At 37.1% G+C, this 15,340-nt stretch overlaps 1 protein-coding gene and 1 long non-coding RNA gene across 2 annotated transcripts in view; one reads left to right on the top strand and one right to left on the bottom strand.

Annotated features, from left to right (window-relative positions):
* The window catches only part of TBXAS1 (thromboxane A synthase 1), a 228,077-nt gene that overhangs the window by 46,901 nt on the left and 165,836 nt on the right, over positions 1 to 15,340 (top strand). The window contains exons 2-3 of the mRNA XM_051963538.1: positions 5,769 to 5,862; positions 8,065 to 8,117. Coding sequence (XP_051819498.1) covers positions 5,769 to 5,862; positions 8,065 to 8,117 — 147 coding nt within the window. The remainder of the gene's footprint in view (positions 1 to 5,768; positions 5,863 to 8,064; positions 8,118 to 15,340) is intronic.
* The window catches only part of LOC127539365 (uncharacterized), a 63,350-nt gene that overhangs the window by 21,425 nt on the left and 26,585 nt on the right, over positions 1 to 15,340 (bottom strand). The window lies entirely within an intron of this gene.

The raw sequence follows: 15,340 nt of genomic DNA, 5'->3' as shown, positions 1-15,340 counted from the left end.
CCCCCTGTATCTCTTTATTGGGGTATTAGGGGTTGCCTGCTGTCAATCTCTTTGTCTTGAACCGCAGCTCCCACTGATTCCTCATGGTTCCACACGTTGAGCAGTGGACATCATCCTGGAGAATTCAGTCCATGTTATAAAGCTTCCCTCAGAGTCAGACTATATTAAGAAGTTTAACCTTCATGAGACATCTAGATAACCTTATGGATAAAGGGCTAAATTTGGATTCAGGAAAACTTGAGTTGGCGTGCTGTCTTAGACACTTATTAACTTTGTGATCCCATGCAAGTTACTAAGCCATTCCTGTTAAATCAAACAAATAAAAATATATCAGGAACCATAGGAATAAGTAACTCTTTTCTTAATATGATGAGTACAATTTATTTAAAACCAAGAATAATTATTCTCTGTAATAGGGACAAATCAGGAGACTTTCTAATAAAATCAGGCATTAAACAAGCTATTTAGCTTCATCTTCCCCTCTGTTAAATGGGGGGAAGAGGCAGCTAGGTAGTTCATATGCTGTGTTCCAAATGACCTCAGACATTTATTAGGTGAACGACTCTGGACAAGTCACTTAACCCTGTTTGCCTCAATGCACTGGAAAAAACAATGGCAATCCATTTCAGTATCTTTGCCAAGAAAACCTCATGACAGTATTGGCCTGAATACAATTGAACAACAAAAATGGGTAGAGCTGTAGAATCTACCTTGGGTTGTAAAGGTCCAATGAGATAACTTTGTCTAACACATATAAATTGCAAAGCTTAAAGCACTATCTAAATGCTAGCTATAATGATACTCAGTGTACTGTTCAGATTGACTCTTTTACAGAAAGAATTCATATACCTACCTGTTTGGGTATCCAATGGACAGTCTCAGACCCAAATTATCCTATTCACTCCATGAAAGATTTGGCTTAACTTTTCCTTCAAACATAATAATAAGTGTTTGTTGAATTGAATTGAATTGAAGCACCCAGTATCATGTATTATGGCTCTGTCTATATAGAAAAATCTATTCTCTGGTGATCACTAATTTTGTTTATCCTTTGGGTCATTCATAATAGAAATGGATCGATTCCTCTTCAGGTTTAAGCAAATGCAATTTATGAAAATCTATACTTCTATAAAAGATACAATAAGTGAGATAGCACGGTGTATAGAAAGAGCTCTGACTTTCCAATGAGAAGACCAGCTTTTGAATGTAGAATTTGCCACTTACTAGTCATGTGAACTTAGCAGAAATTACTATCCCTCTAGGGACTTGTGGTCCCTCATCCATAAAATGAGGAAGCTTGGCTAGATGGTTTCTAATGTCCCTTTCAATTCTTAAGTCCTATGATACTAAGGAAAAGAGTATTTGCTTCTACAAAAAATTCCAACTAATAGCTTCTAATACATTTAAGCTTTAATTTTATTTACAAATTATATTCCCAGAAGCTTTTCAGGAATGCCACTTTTAACATGAAGTGAAGGTCCCATTAATTTATTATCTATTTTTCCATGGATCAAGCATTGTCTCTAAGTTCTCTGACTATCCCCTTCAACTTGGGGTATCTATTTCTGACATAAGATGCCAGAATGGGGAACAAGTTTATGTAGCTCTCCTGGTTTTGGTATGATGTAAGTGCCGATGAAGATGATAATGAACAATTTGGCTTCGATCAGTCAGTCATCCAGTATATGTTTATTAAGTACCAGCTAGCTGTCAATTGATTCACAAATTCCTTATGTCTGGGCAGGTGGATGGCACAGTGGATAGAACACTGGGCTTGGAATCAGGAAGATGGGCATCTTCCTGAGTTTAAATCCAGTCTCAAACACCTACTGTGTGATTCTGGGCAAGTCACTTAACCCTGTTTGCTTCAGTTCCTCATCTACAAAATGGAATAGAGAAAGAAAATCGCAAACCCTTCCAGTATCCTTACCAAACCCCAAGTAGAATCACAAAAAATCAAATAAGGCTCAAAAGACTCAACAATAACAATTTCTTAGCTCATCTACATTTGCATTTGCACTATTTGAAGTTATAATTATGTAAAATATGATCATTGCTTCCAATCCAGTAGAAATATGCAGTGTAAATTCTAATCATATGGCCATTTTAGGGGATTCATTATTTGCAATTTATCAGGAACTAGCAGTACTATATTTCAGGCACTGTGCTAAACACTAGGTATACCAAAAAATGGCAAAAGTAGAATTATGGAATATCAAGGTATTGGCCACAATAGTTCCTTAATAAATTGGTAAAACTGGTTGCTGAATTGAGAGTTGTAAAGAACATTAGAGAAAGGGCCTAGTCTACTCTTTTTACAAATCAGAAAACCAAGGTTAAAAGGGATAAAATGATTTGCCTGAAGGTATTCGGCTAATTAGTAGCAGATCTAAGTCTAGAATTCAGATTTCCCAGCTCTCAGTCTATGTTCTTTCTATTATGGCATATTGCCTCTTCTTAACACCTGCATTGCAGAAAGAATAAGCATTTTGAAGGGGAGGGGTAATTTTGTAACATAGAGTTCTTTGGGGGAAGATGGGCCCCAAGTGAAGAGTTGGGGAGACTTTAGAGAGCCAGAGTATAAAAGGAAGATTTGAGGTAACTGATGGACAAGTTAAAGAAGGCAGCAGAAGATAGGAAAGGACCATAGAAACAGGGACAGGAGGGAGTTGCACTTCTTTGCAAAGGCATTCAGGTATTGTAAACTTCCTAGGGTAGGGCCAACATGTACCAGTGATTAGGCAAAAATTCAGGGGGAGAAGGGAAGGGTAATTTCCATCTGGGGAAAGGCGGTATCCAAATTGGGAGCCAAACAAAAATAATCCAAATGAGCACCAGAATGCCTTCAGAGGTCTGAAATTCAGTGAACTAAACCGAATGGGAAACCCGTTACAGGAAGAGAGATCCGTCTGAGAGGTCAATGCCAGATCAGAAAGTGTATTATACACAGGGTGTATTCCAGGAAATGAGTGTTTGACACAACCTCTGGCCCCCAAACTTCCATCTTTTATGATGATTATTTGCATTCCCCCACCCAGTCAGTCTGTTTACTGTTCAGTCCAGTTTTGATCCTTCTAGAAACAGCATTGAACACCCAGGCTCTGTGTTAATAGAAATCATCTCTTCTATGACTGAAAATAGTTTCACCCTCAAATTTTACAAGGGATAGCCCAGTTTTCTGATGCTCACGTGAGTCTATTCGGCTGAAGGCAGTCATAGTTCAGTGCTTAAGCTCATCCAGGCTCCTCTGTACCAATGCTGCATATTGGAAATGGCTGAGTTTTGTGCAGAAACACAAGCAGTATATTTGTAAATGGAGTCACATAATTAGAACATGGACTTGCATAACAATTAGCATGTGCAATTAGGCACAGACTTCTCGTCCTTTAATTAGACAATCAAGACATCTAATTACAAAATTAAGATGTAATCATGTGGCCAAAACTTGGTATATTTCTTTCTACCCATCAGAAATTATACTTAAAAAAATTAATCTACAGCAGATGAGTGGAAAAGCGAATATAGAAACCAATTTTTTTTAAAAAAAGACTATCTAGACAAAACGTTTTTGGAACTCATTTTCTTCACTTGTAAAATGAGGGATTGGACCAGATAATCTCAAAGATACTTTTCAATTCAGCTTATTCTCCCTTGATCTTTTTAATACTTGAGCATGACAAGGATGACTGAAAACACAAAAAATAAATTTTAAAATATGGTTAGTCTTTAAAAAGTTAGTAAATTATGGTATAGTGTTCTGATTAAAAGGTCTTCAAGCAGGATAAAACACTAAATAATATTACAACCAGATTTGAGGAATAATCCATAGCATAGACCAAGATCACTTAGAGATCACGAGATTTTTTTTCTTTCAAAGCATCCCAAATACTTTATACTCATGCTATATCCAACTTATTTAGCTCTGGAGCCCCCTAGCTAGCCCCCAGCAAGGATTATGCACATGGTTAGTACTGACCACCAGTGTACACATTGTTTTCCCCTGGAAGAGTGGAGAATTCTTGAGGGCAGACAGAGTTTCAATTTTGTCTTTGTATCCCTGGCACTAGTACAATTCCTGGCCCCTAGTATACGCATGATAAGTACATGCTGAATTTACTTCCGACACTCCTATGGAAAAGATTAGGATCCAAACATTGGGCTATTCCTTTTTATGGAGCTGAATACTTTGATCTCATCAGTTTTCTGCATATTCCTATCCTGTTTGGCTCTATGTTATTGAATTACCTAATTTTTCATTCACTAACTGGAAAACTGGGTGATCTGGAAACATCTTATCAGAGAGGATGTATAAGGGCTAACAGGCCAGTCATGGAATTTCAGTTTCACAGCTAATTCTCTCCCTTCTCATTTCTGGTTCTCTGACAGATCACTTGAATTAAATTGAAGACTTGTTTAAAAAACCTTATACTAGCTTCCTCCTTGTTTGGGAACCAACCAAAACATCCTTCTTGATGTGAAAGGAAAGCATGACATAGTAGAAAAGACATTAGATGGAGATGGTGGAAAACCTGGGTTTGTCTCCTTGTCAGCCACCTACAAGTTGCACAGACCCGTCACTCAACTTTCCTGAACATTAGTTTCTTTGCCTGAAAAATGGGAAAAGGCTGTCTCTGTTGCTCATTTCACAAAGTAACACAGAGAATTGAGTGAGATAGTGAACATCAAAGTACTTTGGAAATTACAAGTTATCATCCAAATAGAATATCTTACTAGACTTAAAGTTGAAAGAGACCTCAGAGATCATCTATTCAAAGCTTCTTAAACTGTGGGTGGTGACTCCATAGGGGTTGCATTATTTAATATTGGGGTTGCAAAGATTATGATTATCAGTAAATGTTTGATTTGTATACCTGTTTTGTATATCTATATGCCCAAGGTTACATAAAAAAATTTGGGGCAAAATGGGATAGCAAGTGGAGAAAGTTTAAGAAGCCCTACTCTAGTTCAGTCTGTACCTAATTAATCTCCTCCATCATCTCCCTCATGTCCAGAAACACACACACAGAGGGAGACAGACAGACATAGAGACAGAGAGACACAGAGACAGAAAAAAACAGAAAGAGAAAGTCAGAAAAACAGAGAAAGACACAGACAGATACAGACACATAGAGACCCACACATGCACGGGGGGGGGGGGGGGGGGAGGGGGAGAGGGGAGGAGGAAGAGGAAGTGGAGGGGGGAGAGACAGACAGACAGACAGACAGAGAGACAGAGAGACAGACAGAGAGACAGAGAAAAGCACATCATTGAATCCTTAAAAATAAACAGAAGAGAGCAGAAGGAAGCTCAGATGGAGATACAGACAAATAGAAGAGTGTTGGAACTACTTTGGTAGATTTGGATTATATTTTTTAAAATGTACATAATTGGCAAAAAACCCAAACCGTACATAAAAGGAGTTTACTGTTTCATATAGAAACCTTCTTTTAATTTTTTTTCTTTGTTTATTGGAATACTCATGTTTATTTGCATTTACTAAGTTCACAATAAAAAAGGAAATTAAAAAAATTAAATACCTTACAGCTCTAAATTCAATTCAACAAACATTTATGATCCTGTGAATGTTTTCCTTATTTCCTTAATATTTAGGCAGGGTTACAACACAATAGCCCCCTGTCTTTAGCTCTCAAAATTCTTCAGAACATTTTATTCTCTGCAAAATCAACACTCTTTCCCATACTCTGAGAGAGTTGTCTAGATGCAAATATTAATTTCTTATCTTGGTTGTTTGATTTTTACTGTTCAGGTATTCCGTTTCTGCATTTTCCAGCCTTGAGAAACTGGGCATTAGACATCCCAAGCCCCTCCCTTTTATTGGCAACATGACATTCTTCCGACAGGTAAGGGAGATTGCCTTCCATACTTTTGCTTGTTTAGCACTTGGCAGGGGGGAGGGAGACATAATGGATCTAGCTCAGTGTGGGATTTATATATGCACCCTTATATCAGAGGCTCTAATGGTACTCTCTAGAGCTTTCACATACGCTCCTTGAAGCAAGGGTGAAGAAACAATTGCCAAAAAATAAAAACAAATCAGAGAAAACAAAATGGTTCTTGCATACCAATGAATGAAGAGATGAATAATGCAAACATCTGGCAGTTCTATTCCCTATACTCAAATTAGAGAGAAATGTTTTTTGGGGGGAAATTATTGCAGCACTTTGTTGATAATAGTATGTAAACTCTGGCTCCTCCTCTTGGCTACTTTGTCCATCCCTTCTCCTCCTTCCCCTCCCCAATGCAAATTTTTCCAAATTCTTTCAGAGTGTAGCATTCTGGGTACCTATTTTTACTTGCACGTAGGTTTTCTCTGATATATGGCACACCTTCTGTGAGAAGCGTTTTTATTGTTGAGAGCACATTGGCCTAGTGTCAGACTTTAGAAAGAACACTAGGTTTAGAATCAGAAGCCTGGGGTTTGTGATCTTCAACAAGTAATTTGTCGATTTCATTTTTCTTATTTTTTAATTGAGGGTAAAAATAAAAAATAAATTTTAAAAAAACAGCCTTTGGGTTGATAAGACATTTTATTTACATTTTCTCACCTAGTAATAGTTTGATAGGAATTGCAATATATTCATAGTTACAGAGTATCATAGGTCATTAGGAATGAATTTGGTGGCTAAGAGATCCTAAGAGACTGATTGAATGGCAAAGAAGGGGAAAGAGAAAAGTGAAAAAGGAGGCAGAGGGGAAGTTGGAACTACAATCCTATTGTTATTTTAATCGATCAGTAAGCAATTATTAAGCACCTGTGATCTACCAAGCACTGGGAATAGAAAAACAAATGAAATTATTATAAAATGAGGTTTTAAATATGAAATCTTTGTCAACCTTAAGGTGTTTTATAAAGAGCAGCTATAAAGAGCATCTGTAAAATGAACCAGAGAAAGAAATGTCATGTCTTCCAACCCAAGACCTGGCTGAATCTGAGGCTGCTTTCACTTATCTCCTAAGGGTTTTCCTAAACTTTATATAAAGTACCAACAAAACCCCATGGAATCATGAAGAATCCAACATGACTAACTGACTAAACAACAAATACCTATTTATGTATTTATCTTTCTCTTAGCCTTCTTCCAACAATAGTTCCTCTACCTCCACGGCCCTCAAAGTAGAATGTGAAGTCCCTGAGGATAAGATCAATATCACCATATTTCCAGGATTAAGAAATTGTTTGCTCATAGTTGGTGCTTAATGAATGTGTATTAAAGTGAACTATTTTTCTTTAAAAAGATTTTTTTTCTTTAAAAAGTTTTTTTGGGGTACCTTTTGGGATACTTTGTTTAAACAGTTTGCTGAAAGAAGAGATTCTGTATCCAGTCCTCTGGAAAGTCTGCCTCTACAACACTTTATATAGAATGTATCTTCAAAAAATGATTTCATTTTCTTTTCTGACACAGACAGGACAGGTAGAGAATTAGCCCCTTCCAGTAACTAACTTCATATAGCTAAGGGAAAGTACCTTAAGATAAGCAAAGTAACACTATAAATATAAATATAAGAATATTAAAAATGATTGTACTGTTTCTAAGCAGCTTGTAAAGAACATTTTCATTTTAGATAATAGAATGGAAGTTCCTTTCTTTTTATTTTTTTTTTTTTGAGGCAATTGGAGTTAAGTTACTTGCCCAAGGTCACACAGCTAGGAAGTATTAACTGTTTGAGATCAGATTTGAACTCTGGTCTTCCTGATTTCAGGACTGGTGCTCTAACCATGGAAGTTCCTTTAGGTCAGCAGCTAGTATATAGTGTATGCTTAATAAATGCTTAGTGATTGTTTGCTTGATTGATTCAAATACTTATCTCATTCATCAAAGTTGATTCAAAGGAGCCCTATCTAGCTATACTATTAAGTTCCTTTTTCACTAATATGAAAACAACAGGATTTCACATTTTTAAAAGTATTCTAAAATAAACTTTCCATTATTTCAGACTAGCTTCGTTCTCTCCTTCCCAATGATTTTGAATTGTTGATATCTTACGCTCTTTTGTAATTGTAATTATAGTGACATATTTTTGGGGCTTTGTGCTTTTTATAGGGTTTTTGGGAAAGTCACATGAAGCTGATAAAGACATATGGACCACTGTGTGGGTAAGACAAAAACATCATCCTTATACTGTTTCATTTTGTGTAGTTAATAGCTTAAAAATAGGGAAGGAATTCCAAGAACCAGTACTTTGGATTTTTAAATACCTACAGAATATTCATTCACAAGTTGTTTTAGCTGTAAATGTCACTCAGAGAGGAAAAGGACAATCAAAATCATCATCTTGGCCCCCTCCCTTCTTTAGCTAGAGGCTCACTTTTAATCTTAAGAAAGGCTAGAGAGGGTCAGACCCATATTTTATCTTATACCTAAAGGTGGAACAAAGAACAGGTGCTATTATTATCCCTATTTTATAATGGGAAAATTGAGGCTAAAATTGGGAACAAAAGACAGATATATCACAGCACTATTAACAACAAAGTCAACTGAGAAAGAAAAATATTACGTATTTTTAAAAAATATATTAGAAATGACTTCAGAAAACACATCCTAATATATGGAAGATGGATCAAGGTGAGAAATATCAAGAGTCTGGTGATCTGAAGGGAATCTATGAGCAGGAGCAAGCCAGAAATCTAAAGGAAAATGTATGCTGTTAAGAAAGTTGATGTTGAAGAGCAGCAGATAGGAAGCACATTCCAAGTTCATAGACAGTAGATATAGGAGGATGGAGCCTGTGAAAATAAATATGTCAATATGTTCATTAATTGATCTGGAACGGAATGAATGCCTGAGGCATTGAACAAATATTTTCTTGAATTGAATCAAACTGTCTATCCTGGCTTCTCCAAAGAGAGGATGCATAATTCCTTGTTTAAAAACACTGAGGAGACCTTATGGAATTCCAGGTGTGGAAGTATTTGGAAATCTGACAGGAAAAAAAAAATTGGCATCCTGGTAATTTTTTTCTTGCTCTAAGTTTTTAAATGCATTTTCTGGGGTTTTTTTTAACTTCTTTTTTTTCTTTCTCTTCTTTCCTATCCAGTCCCAAGTGGCTTCCATATTAGAAGATCTCTCCTCAATTCTTATTTTCTTTGAACTGTCCTATATAGCAAAGTTTCTTAAACCTACTGAATCTGGGAGTTCTACTTCCATGACTTTTCTCAGGCCATGTCCCTTTTCTAGCATGAGCTCTGCCTCCCCTTGATTCTTATTTATAAAGATTCTCTCCTTCAAGGCTCAATTCAAATATCACTTCTCCAATGGACCCCTTTCCAATTACTCTCCTCATTCAAAAGGTGTCTTGCCTGTCTCTGGATGTCATATATCTCCCATATGGCACTTTTCATATTTGATATTATAGTTACTAATCAGTCAGTAAACATTTATTTAGTACCTCTCATGTGTCAGATCCTGTGCTAAGTTAGAATACATAATTTTTCCTCTTTCCCGGACTGAAAGCTCTATAAGGGCAGAGATAAATGGCCTTATATTTTTTTCATATGGCATCATAGGAAATAAAGAAATAGAAAGGACTTTAGATGCAAGTATCAAAAGTAGCATTTGACTTTGAACCAGCTTTCTCCTCTTCCAATGTGCTTCCTCTTTCCCACACAACATTCACATAAGAGGTGCTCAATAAATTCTTGTTTAATCTAAATTTAAATCACCTTCACGTCATGAAGACCACCCAAGAGAGATCAGATAAGCAAAAACTTTGTCTCATCATGTCACACACAGTAGTTCTGGCATGGATCAATGTTGCAGAGATCCAGCAGGCCATCTGTGTGTTGAAAATCATTGTTACAAAAAGGGATTGGCACAGAACTATTTATGTTGTTCATGGTAGAATGAGACTGTACAAAAAATTTGGCTATACAGATAAATTAAAATGCACATACAATTCAACCCCAAGTGGCTTAATTGTCAGCTGTGAAGAGATAGTTTTAATTTTGTTTTGGGTTTTTTTTCCTTTCTTTCCTTTCTCTTGATGTTCCTCCAGTCCTTTTCTTCTTATTACATTGCTCTTCCCTAGAATAAATAATGCTTTCGATTCCTGCTCTAAAAGGGGTCATTCAAGAACATGGTTTCACTTTGGACACCCCTTCATGTCTAAACTAGGGCAGCTAGGAGATTCAGTGGATAGAATGCTGGGCCTGGAGTCAGAAAGATTCATTTTCCTGAGTTCAAATCTGACTTCAGATGCTTACTAGCTGTGTGACCCCGAGCAAGTCACTTAACCCTATTTGATTTAGTTTCCTCATCTGCAAAATGAGCAGAAGAAGGAAATGACAGACCATTCCAGTATCTTTGTCAAGAAAATCCTCAAATGGGGTCACAAATAGTCAGATATGAATGAGAAATGACTGAACAACCATGCCCAATTCGTAAGACTATTTTCCCTGAAGCACAGTATTAACTTTGAATTTGTGTTTTCCTGGGAAGCAGAAAAGTTCTCCCAGAGACCTGCTTCCAAGAACCACTTTTCCCTCAAGTGCATGGATTCTCAGAACAGCACAGAACTCTTTCGATTCCTTATTTTTTTAATGTCACTTGAATAATCTGAATGGCACCTCAGCAACTGATGTTGTATGTGAAAGTGTTCGTTTCCTTGACAACAAGATGTCAAGTCAACTTTTCAGTTTTAATTAAGTCAATCCATTTTATCCTTTTTTTCTAGAAAAAAGCCCCCCCCCCCAAAAAAAAAACAACCCAAACTCAATTCATCTTAAACCATCTAGAACAATTTCAGGTGAGGTTCTACAAATCCAAATAACAGTGTCAGCCCCCACCCATCCCTATTTTCAGGCCCACTCCCTCTTCCTCTTCTTCCAACAGCCAGGAATAAAGGATGGCATATAATTTACAGAATCATCAGATGCCCAGTCTACATAGGGAAGGGACCACAGAGGACGTGTAGTTTAGCCCTTCCCCTCCTTTTTTTCTTAGATGTGGAAACTGAGTCTGAGGATCACACAAATAAAGAATGAAGCCAGAATTTGCTTTCACAATCAGTGCTTCTTCTTACAAAGCAAAGTCCCAACATAGGCTTAAAAGTATTGATTCCTTTCTTTTGTCCTGTGGCCCAAAATGTGGATTTGGGAGCTCTGCCCTATTTTTATGAAAGTCAACAGGATTATACCGGTGTTCAACGTGATGAAGGAACTTTATTAGGAATAATACACATTTTTTTCCCAGCAAAAATATTTCCAGCAAAAAATAAATAAATAAATAAATCTTTGCTTTATACTCCTTCTTAGACCACACTTTAAACAGACTTCTTTCTATTCTAAAACAAAAATCTATTCTGTATCCTAGCCCACATTTATACAGAATCCTTTAGATTGTGAATGATCAACTAGCTTTGTTTTTTTGTTGTTGTTCAGTCTTGTCTGACTCTTTGTGACTCTATTTTAGAGTCACAAAGTAAAAATACTGGTGTGATTTGCCATTTTCTTTTCTAGTTCATTGTACCAATAAGGAAACTAAGGCAAACCATGTTACGTGATTTATCCAAGGTCACAAGCTAGTAAATATCTGAGGCTAGATTTGAACTAGGTCTTTTTGATTCCAGACCCAGCACCCTAGCCACTTCACCTCCTAACTGTCCTAACTTTGGTTATCTCACTTGAAATAGATTGTTGTTACAACTGTGACAGAAGCCTAATTACTGCTATGTAAGTCTAAACTATGCTTGATGATATGATGCCCCATTAAATACAGTGTTCTATGTGAGGAATTATCTTAGCTATTGAGCACAGACAGACTTTAAAGATGAATCATGTAGCCTATCTCCTTCATTTTACACATCAGGAAATGTAAGCCCTCTGTGGTCACACAGTGACTTGAAAAGCATAATCAGAACTTAAAATCAGCTCTCCTGATTTTCAATCGAAGTGTAATGCACTATGATAATAATTATGATAATTAACATTTATGTAAATGTGTCAGCATTGGGCTAATTCTCTTTTTTTGAAAGTTTTTTATTTTCCAAATACATGCATAGTTTTCAACATTCACTCTTGCAGAGCCTTGTGTTTCAATTTTTTTCTCCCTCCCTTTTCCCCACCCTCTCTTAGATGGCAAGTAATCCAATATGTTAAACATGTGCAATTCTTCTGTACATATTTCCACAATTATCATGCTGCACAAGAAAAATCAGATCAAAAAAAATAAAAAATGAGAAGGAAAACAAAATCCAAACAAACAACAATGACATCAAAAGTAAAAATACTATGTTGTGACCCAAACTCACAGACCTCTCTCTGGGTACGGATAGCTCTCTCTATCACAAGACTATTGGAACTGGCCTGAATCACTTTGCTGTTGAAAAAAACCACATCCATCAGATTTGATCATCATATAATTTTGTCGTTGCTATGTACAATGTTCTCTTGGTTCACTTTACTTAGGAGCAGTTCATGAAAGTCTTTCCAGGCTTTTCTGAAATCAGCTTGTTCATCATTTCTTATAGAACAATAATATCCCATAACATTCATACGGCATAACTTTTTCAGCCATTTCCCCACTGATGGGCGTCCACTCAGTTTCCAGTTCCTTGCCACTACAAAAAGGGCCACCACAAACATTTTTGTGCTAATGCTCTTTATAGCCACTATCTTATCTGATCTTCATAACAAGCCAGGGAGGTTTTTAATGTTTAATCTCCATTTTACAGATGAGGAAATCAAGGGAAACAGAGGATCACATAGCTAGTAAGTGTCTAAAGCTGTATTTGAATTCAGGTCTTCCTGACTCCATGCTCAGTGCTCTATCCATTGAGGCACAAAACATCCCAAACAGAGTTCATATTCTCATTGCTATGCACCTCCATTCTTAGGGACCATGATCTCAAATTTCAAGTGATTGCCATAAAACATCCCTCTCCCCAAATCAAGATCAGGGTTTGTTTCTCTCTGGAAGTCCCCTTTTCTCTTCACAAAGTCCCCTGCTAAGTTCACTTTGATGTAGGGCATAGCTGATAGACAAGTCATTCCCATGCTTGCATAACACAGTTTTTTGGTGGCTGAGTCAATTAAGAGCTGGGCTGGGTCAGACCTGCTTCTTAGGACTTGTTCCTCTCCAGACTGTTAGAAGTTAGAAGAATCTGTTCCCAACTGTAGTTGCCAGAGCTCAGACAGACTTTCTGGAAATCACAAGATTGTAGTCTGGTCTATTCATTCTTTTATATTGGTGCATCTAAGATCTAGAAAGAAGGAATACAAAAGAAGTAGAAGGAAGATGTGTCCCACATTCATGGAGGCACGGCACTCAAATAGGGAGGGGGAGAGGGAGATTCACTACCCAGCTGATCATAGTAGCTCTTGCCTCACTTGTTAATTTTAATGCTTTTTGTGAGCCCACTTGTTTCCAGCTCAATAACCAATTAAAAAGCTTTTTGTCACCAAACAACAAGCTGACAAGATATATGATAGTAGGCTACCATTACAAGCTCTGAAGCATGGAGGGTGCATTCCATAGTACATTTCTAGAAGCAGACTCACCAAGCCTCCATGTGGATTGGCAGGCAGAACTTGTGGTGAAGGTCCTAAGGGCATGACCCTCCCTCCCTCCTTGACCAGTTCCCTGGTTACAGGAATTCAAAGTAATTTCAAGAGGAAAAAGTTCTCACGAATGATTGAATGAGAAAAGACTTCATGTCACAATATAGAATTTTCACTCTTTTTTGTTGATGTTTGCTTGCATTTTCTTTCTCATTTTTTCCTTTTTTGATTTGAGTTTTCTTTTGTAGCAAGATAATTGTATAAATAATACATATATATATTATTTGGGGGAGGGGGGCGGGTGAGGCAATTGGGGTTAAGTGACTTGCCCAGAGTCACATAGCTAGGAAGTGTTAAGTGTCTGAGACCAGATTTGAACTCAGATTCTCCTGACTTCAGGGCTGGTGCTCTATCCACTTCACCACCTAGCTGCTTCTTTAACATATATATTTTACCATGTTTATCATATATATTGGATTACTTGCCACCTAGGGGAGGGAATGAAGAGAAGAGGGGGAAATTGGAACACAAGGTTTTGCAAGGGTTAATGTTGAAAAATTATCCATGCATATATTTTGAAAATAAAAAAAAATCTGGGACTCAATTAAAAATAATTTGATAATAATAATAATTTGGTGTTCAATAACAAAAACAATAAGTAAATAATTTTTTGATTAAAAATAAAATTAAAAATAAAAATAAAAATAGAAAATGGTAGCTGAGCTGTTCTTGGAAGAAAACTTGGGATGTTAGAAGGTGGAGGGAAAGAAGGAATTCTCTCCAAACTCCTTGGGTCTATGTTGTTGAATTCATTGGAATTTGATATCCATTGCTATCCTAGCAGCTCCCGCTATGCTTGGAGGCCCATGAAAAGAATAATTTCCTGTTTCCCAAGGGAAATGGTAAAGACATTGCTAAAGGGGTGACCTTTGGTAAAGTTTTATTTAGGTACCTCAAATTAAAATTTAAATCTTTGGCTGCCATGCTGTCAATAGGGGCTGAATACATCTAACATCAAACTACCCCTACCACCACCTCTAATAATAACCAGCTAAGTTCCCAATATAAAATATTTTGTTAAATTTAGTGTGGATTCAAAATACAATCTTTGTCTTCTACGAAGTCTAACTTAAGGCAACATGAATGTGTTTTTCATTCTAGACTCCCTTGGCACTGACTAGGACTTTTCCCACTTCAATAATCAAGTCACAAATAGACATTTTAAAGCATTCATGGCAAGTCCCACAAAAAGTGGGTTTGACAGAAGGGCTCTTTAATCCTGGCTGTCTATGGGCCAAAGAGCATTGCTGCTGCTTCCAATGGAAGCAGAATAAGTTCAGCTCCATTGAGACAATGTCCTATATCAGTTCCTATGACCTGACCCAAATGCATATGAGTACTCTCTGAACATGAATTGGACTCTTCCTGATTCTGACTTTGGCCCTCACTTCCCACACCCCAGTGCTATTTCCTGGCCTGTTTTTAAATTTCCTGACCAATAATCATCAGTGTTCCACAGATAACACGACCTGTTTCCTCTTTTCTTGTTATGTTCCTTGCCAGCATCCTTCTCCCTGTCTCCTGGTTTCTCATCCTTGCTCCTGTGACATCACAGTCACTTTGGTGGGTAGGACTCTCTCAAGGGCAGGGGAGTGAATTCAGCTGACATAATCAATCAGATATGCAGCCCTGGCTGAATCTGGAACACAGCTTTATCATTGCTCGGCTCTCCATTTTTGGTGAGACGTGTGTCTGTGTTCTAAAATAACACAATAAGACACATACTGACCTCACAGATAAGCCTAAAACACACCCATCACTGG

The sequence above is a fragment of the Antechinus flavipes genome, chromosome 5 (genome assembly GCF_016432865.1).
Source record: "Antechinus flavipes isolate AdamAnt ecotype Samford, QLD, Australia chromosome 5, AdamAnt_v2, whole genome shotgun sequence".
In the NCBI taxonomy this organism is placed as follows: Eukaryota; Metazoa; Chordata; class Mammalia; order Dasyuromorphia; family Dasyuridae; genus Antechinus; species Antechinus flavipes.
Note: the sequence above shows the minus strand (reverse complement) of the source record. Positions and strands in the feature narration are given on the sequence as shown.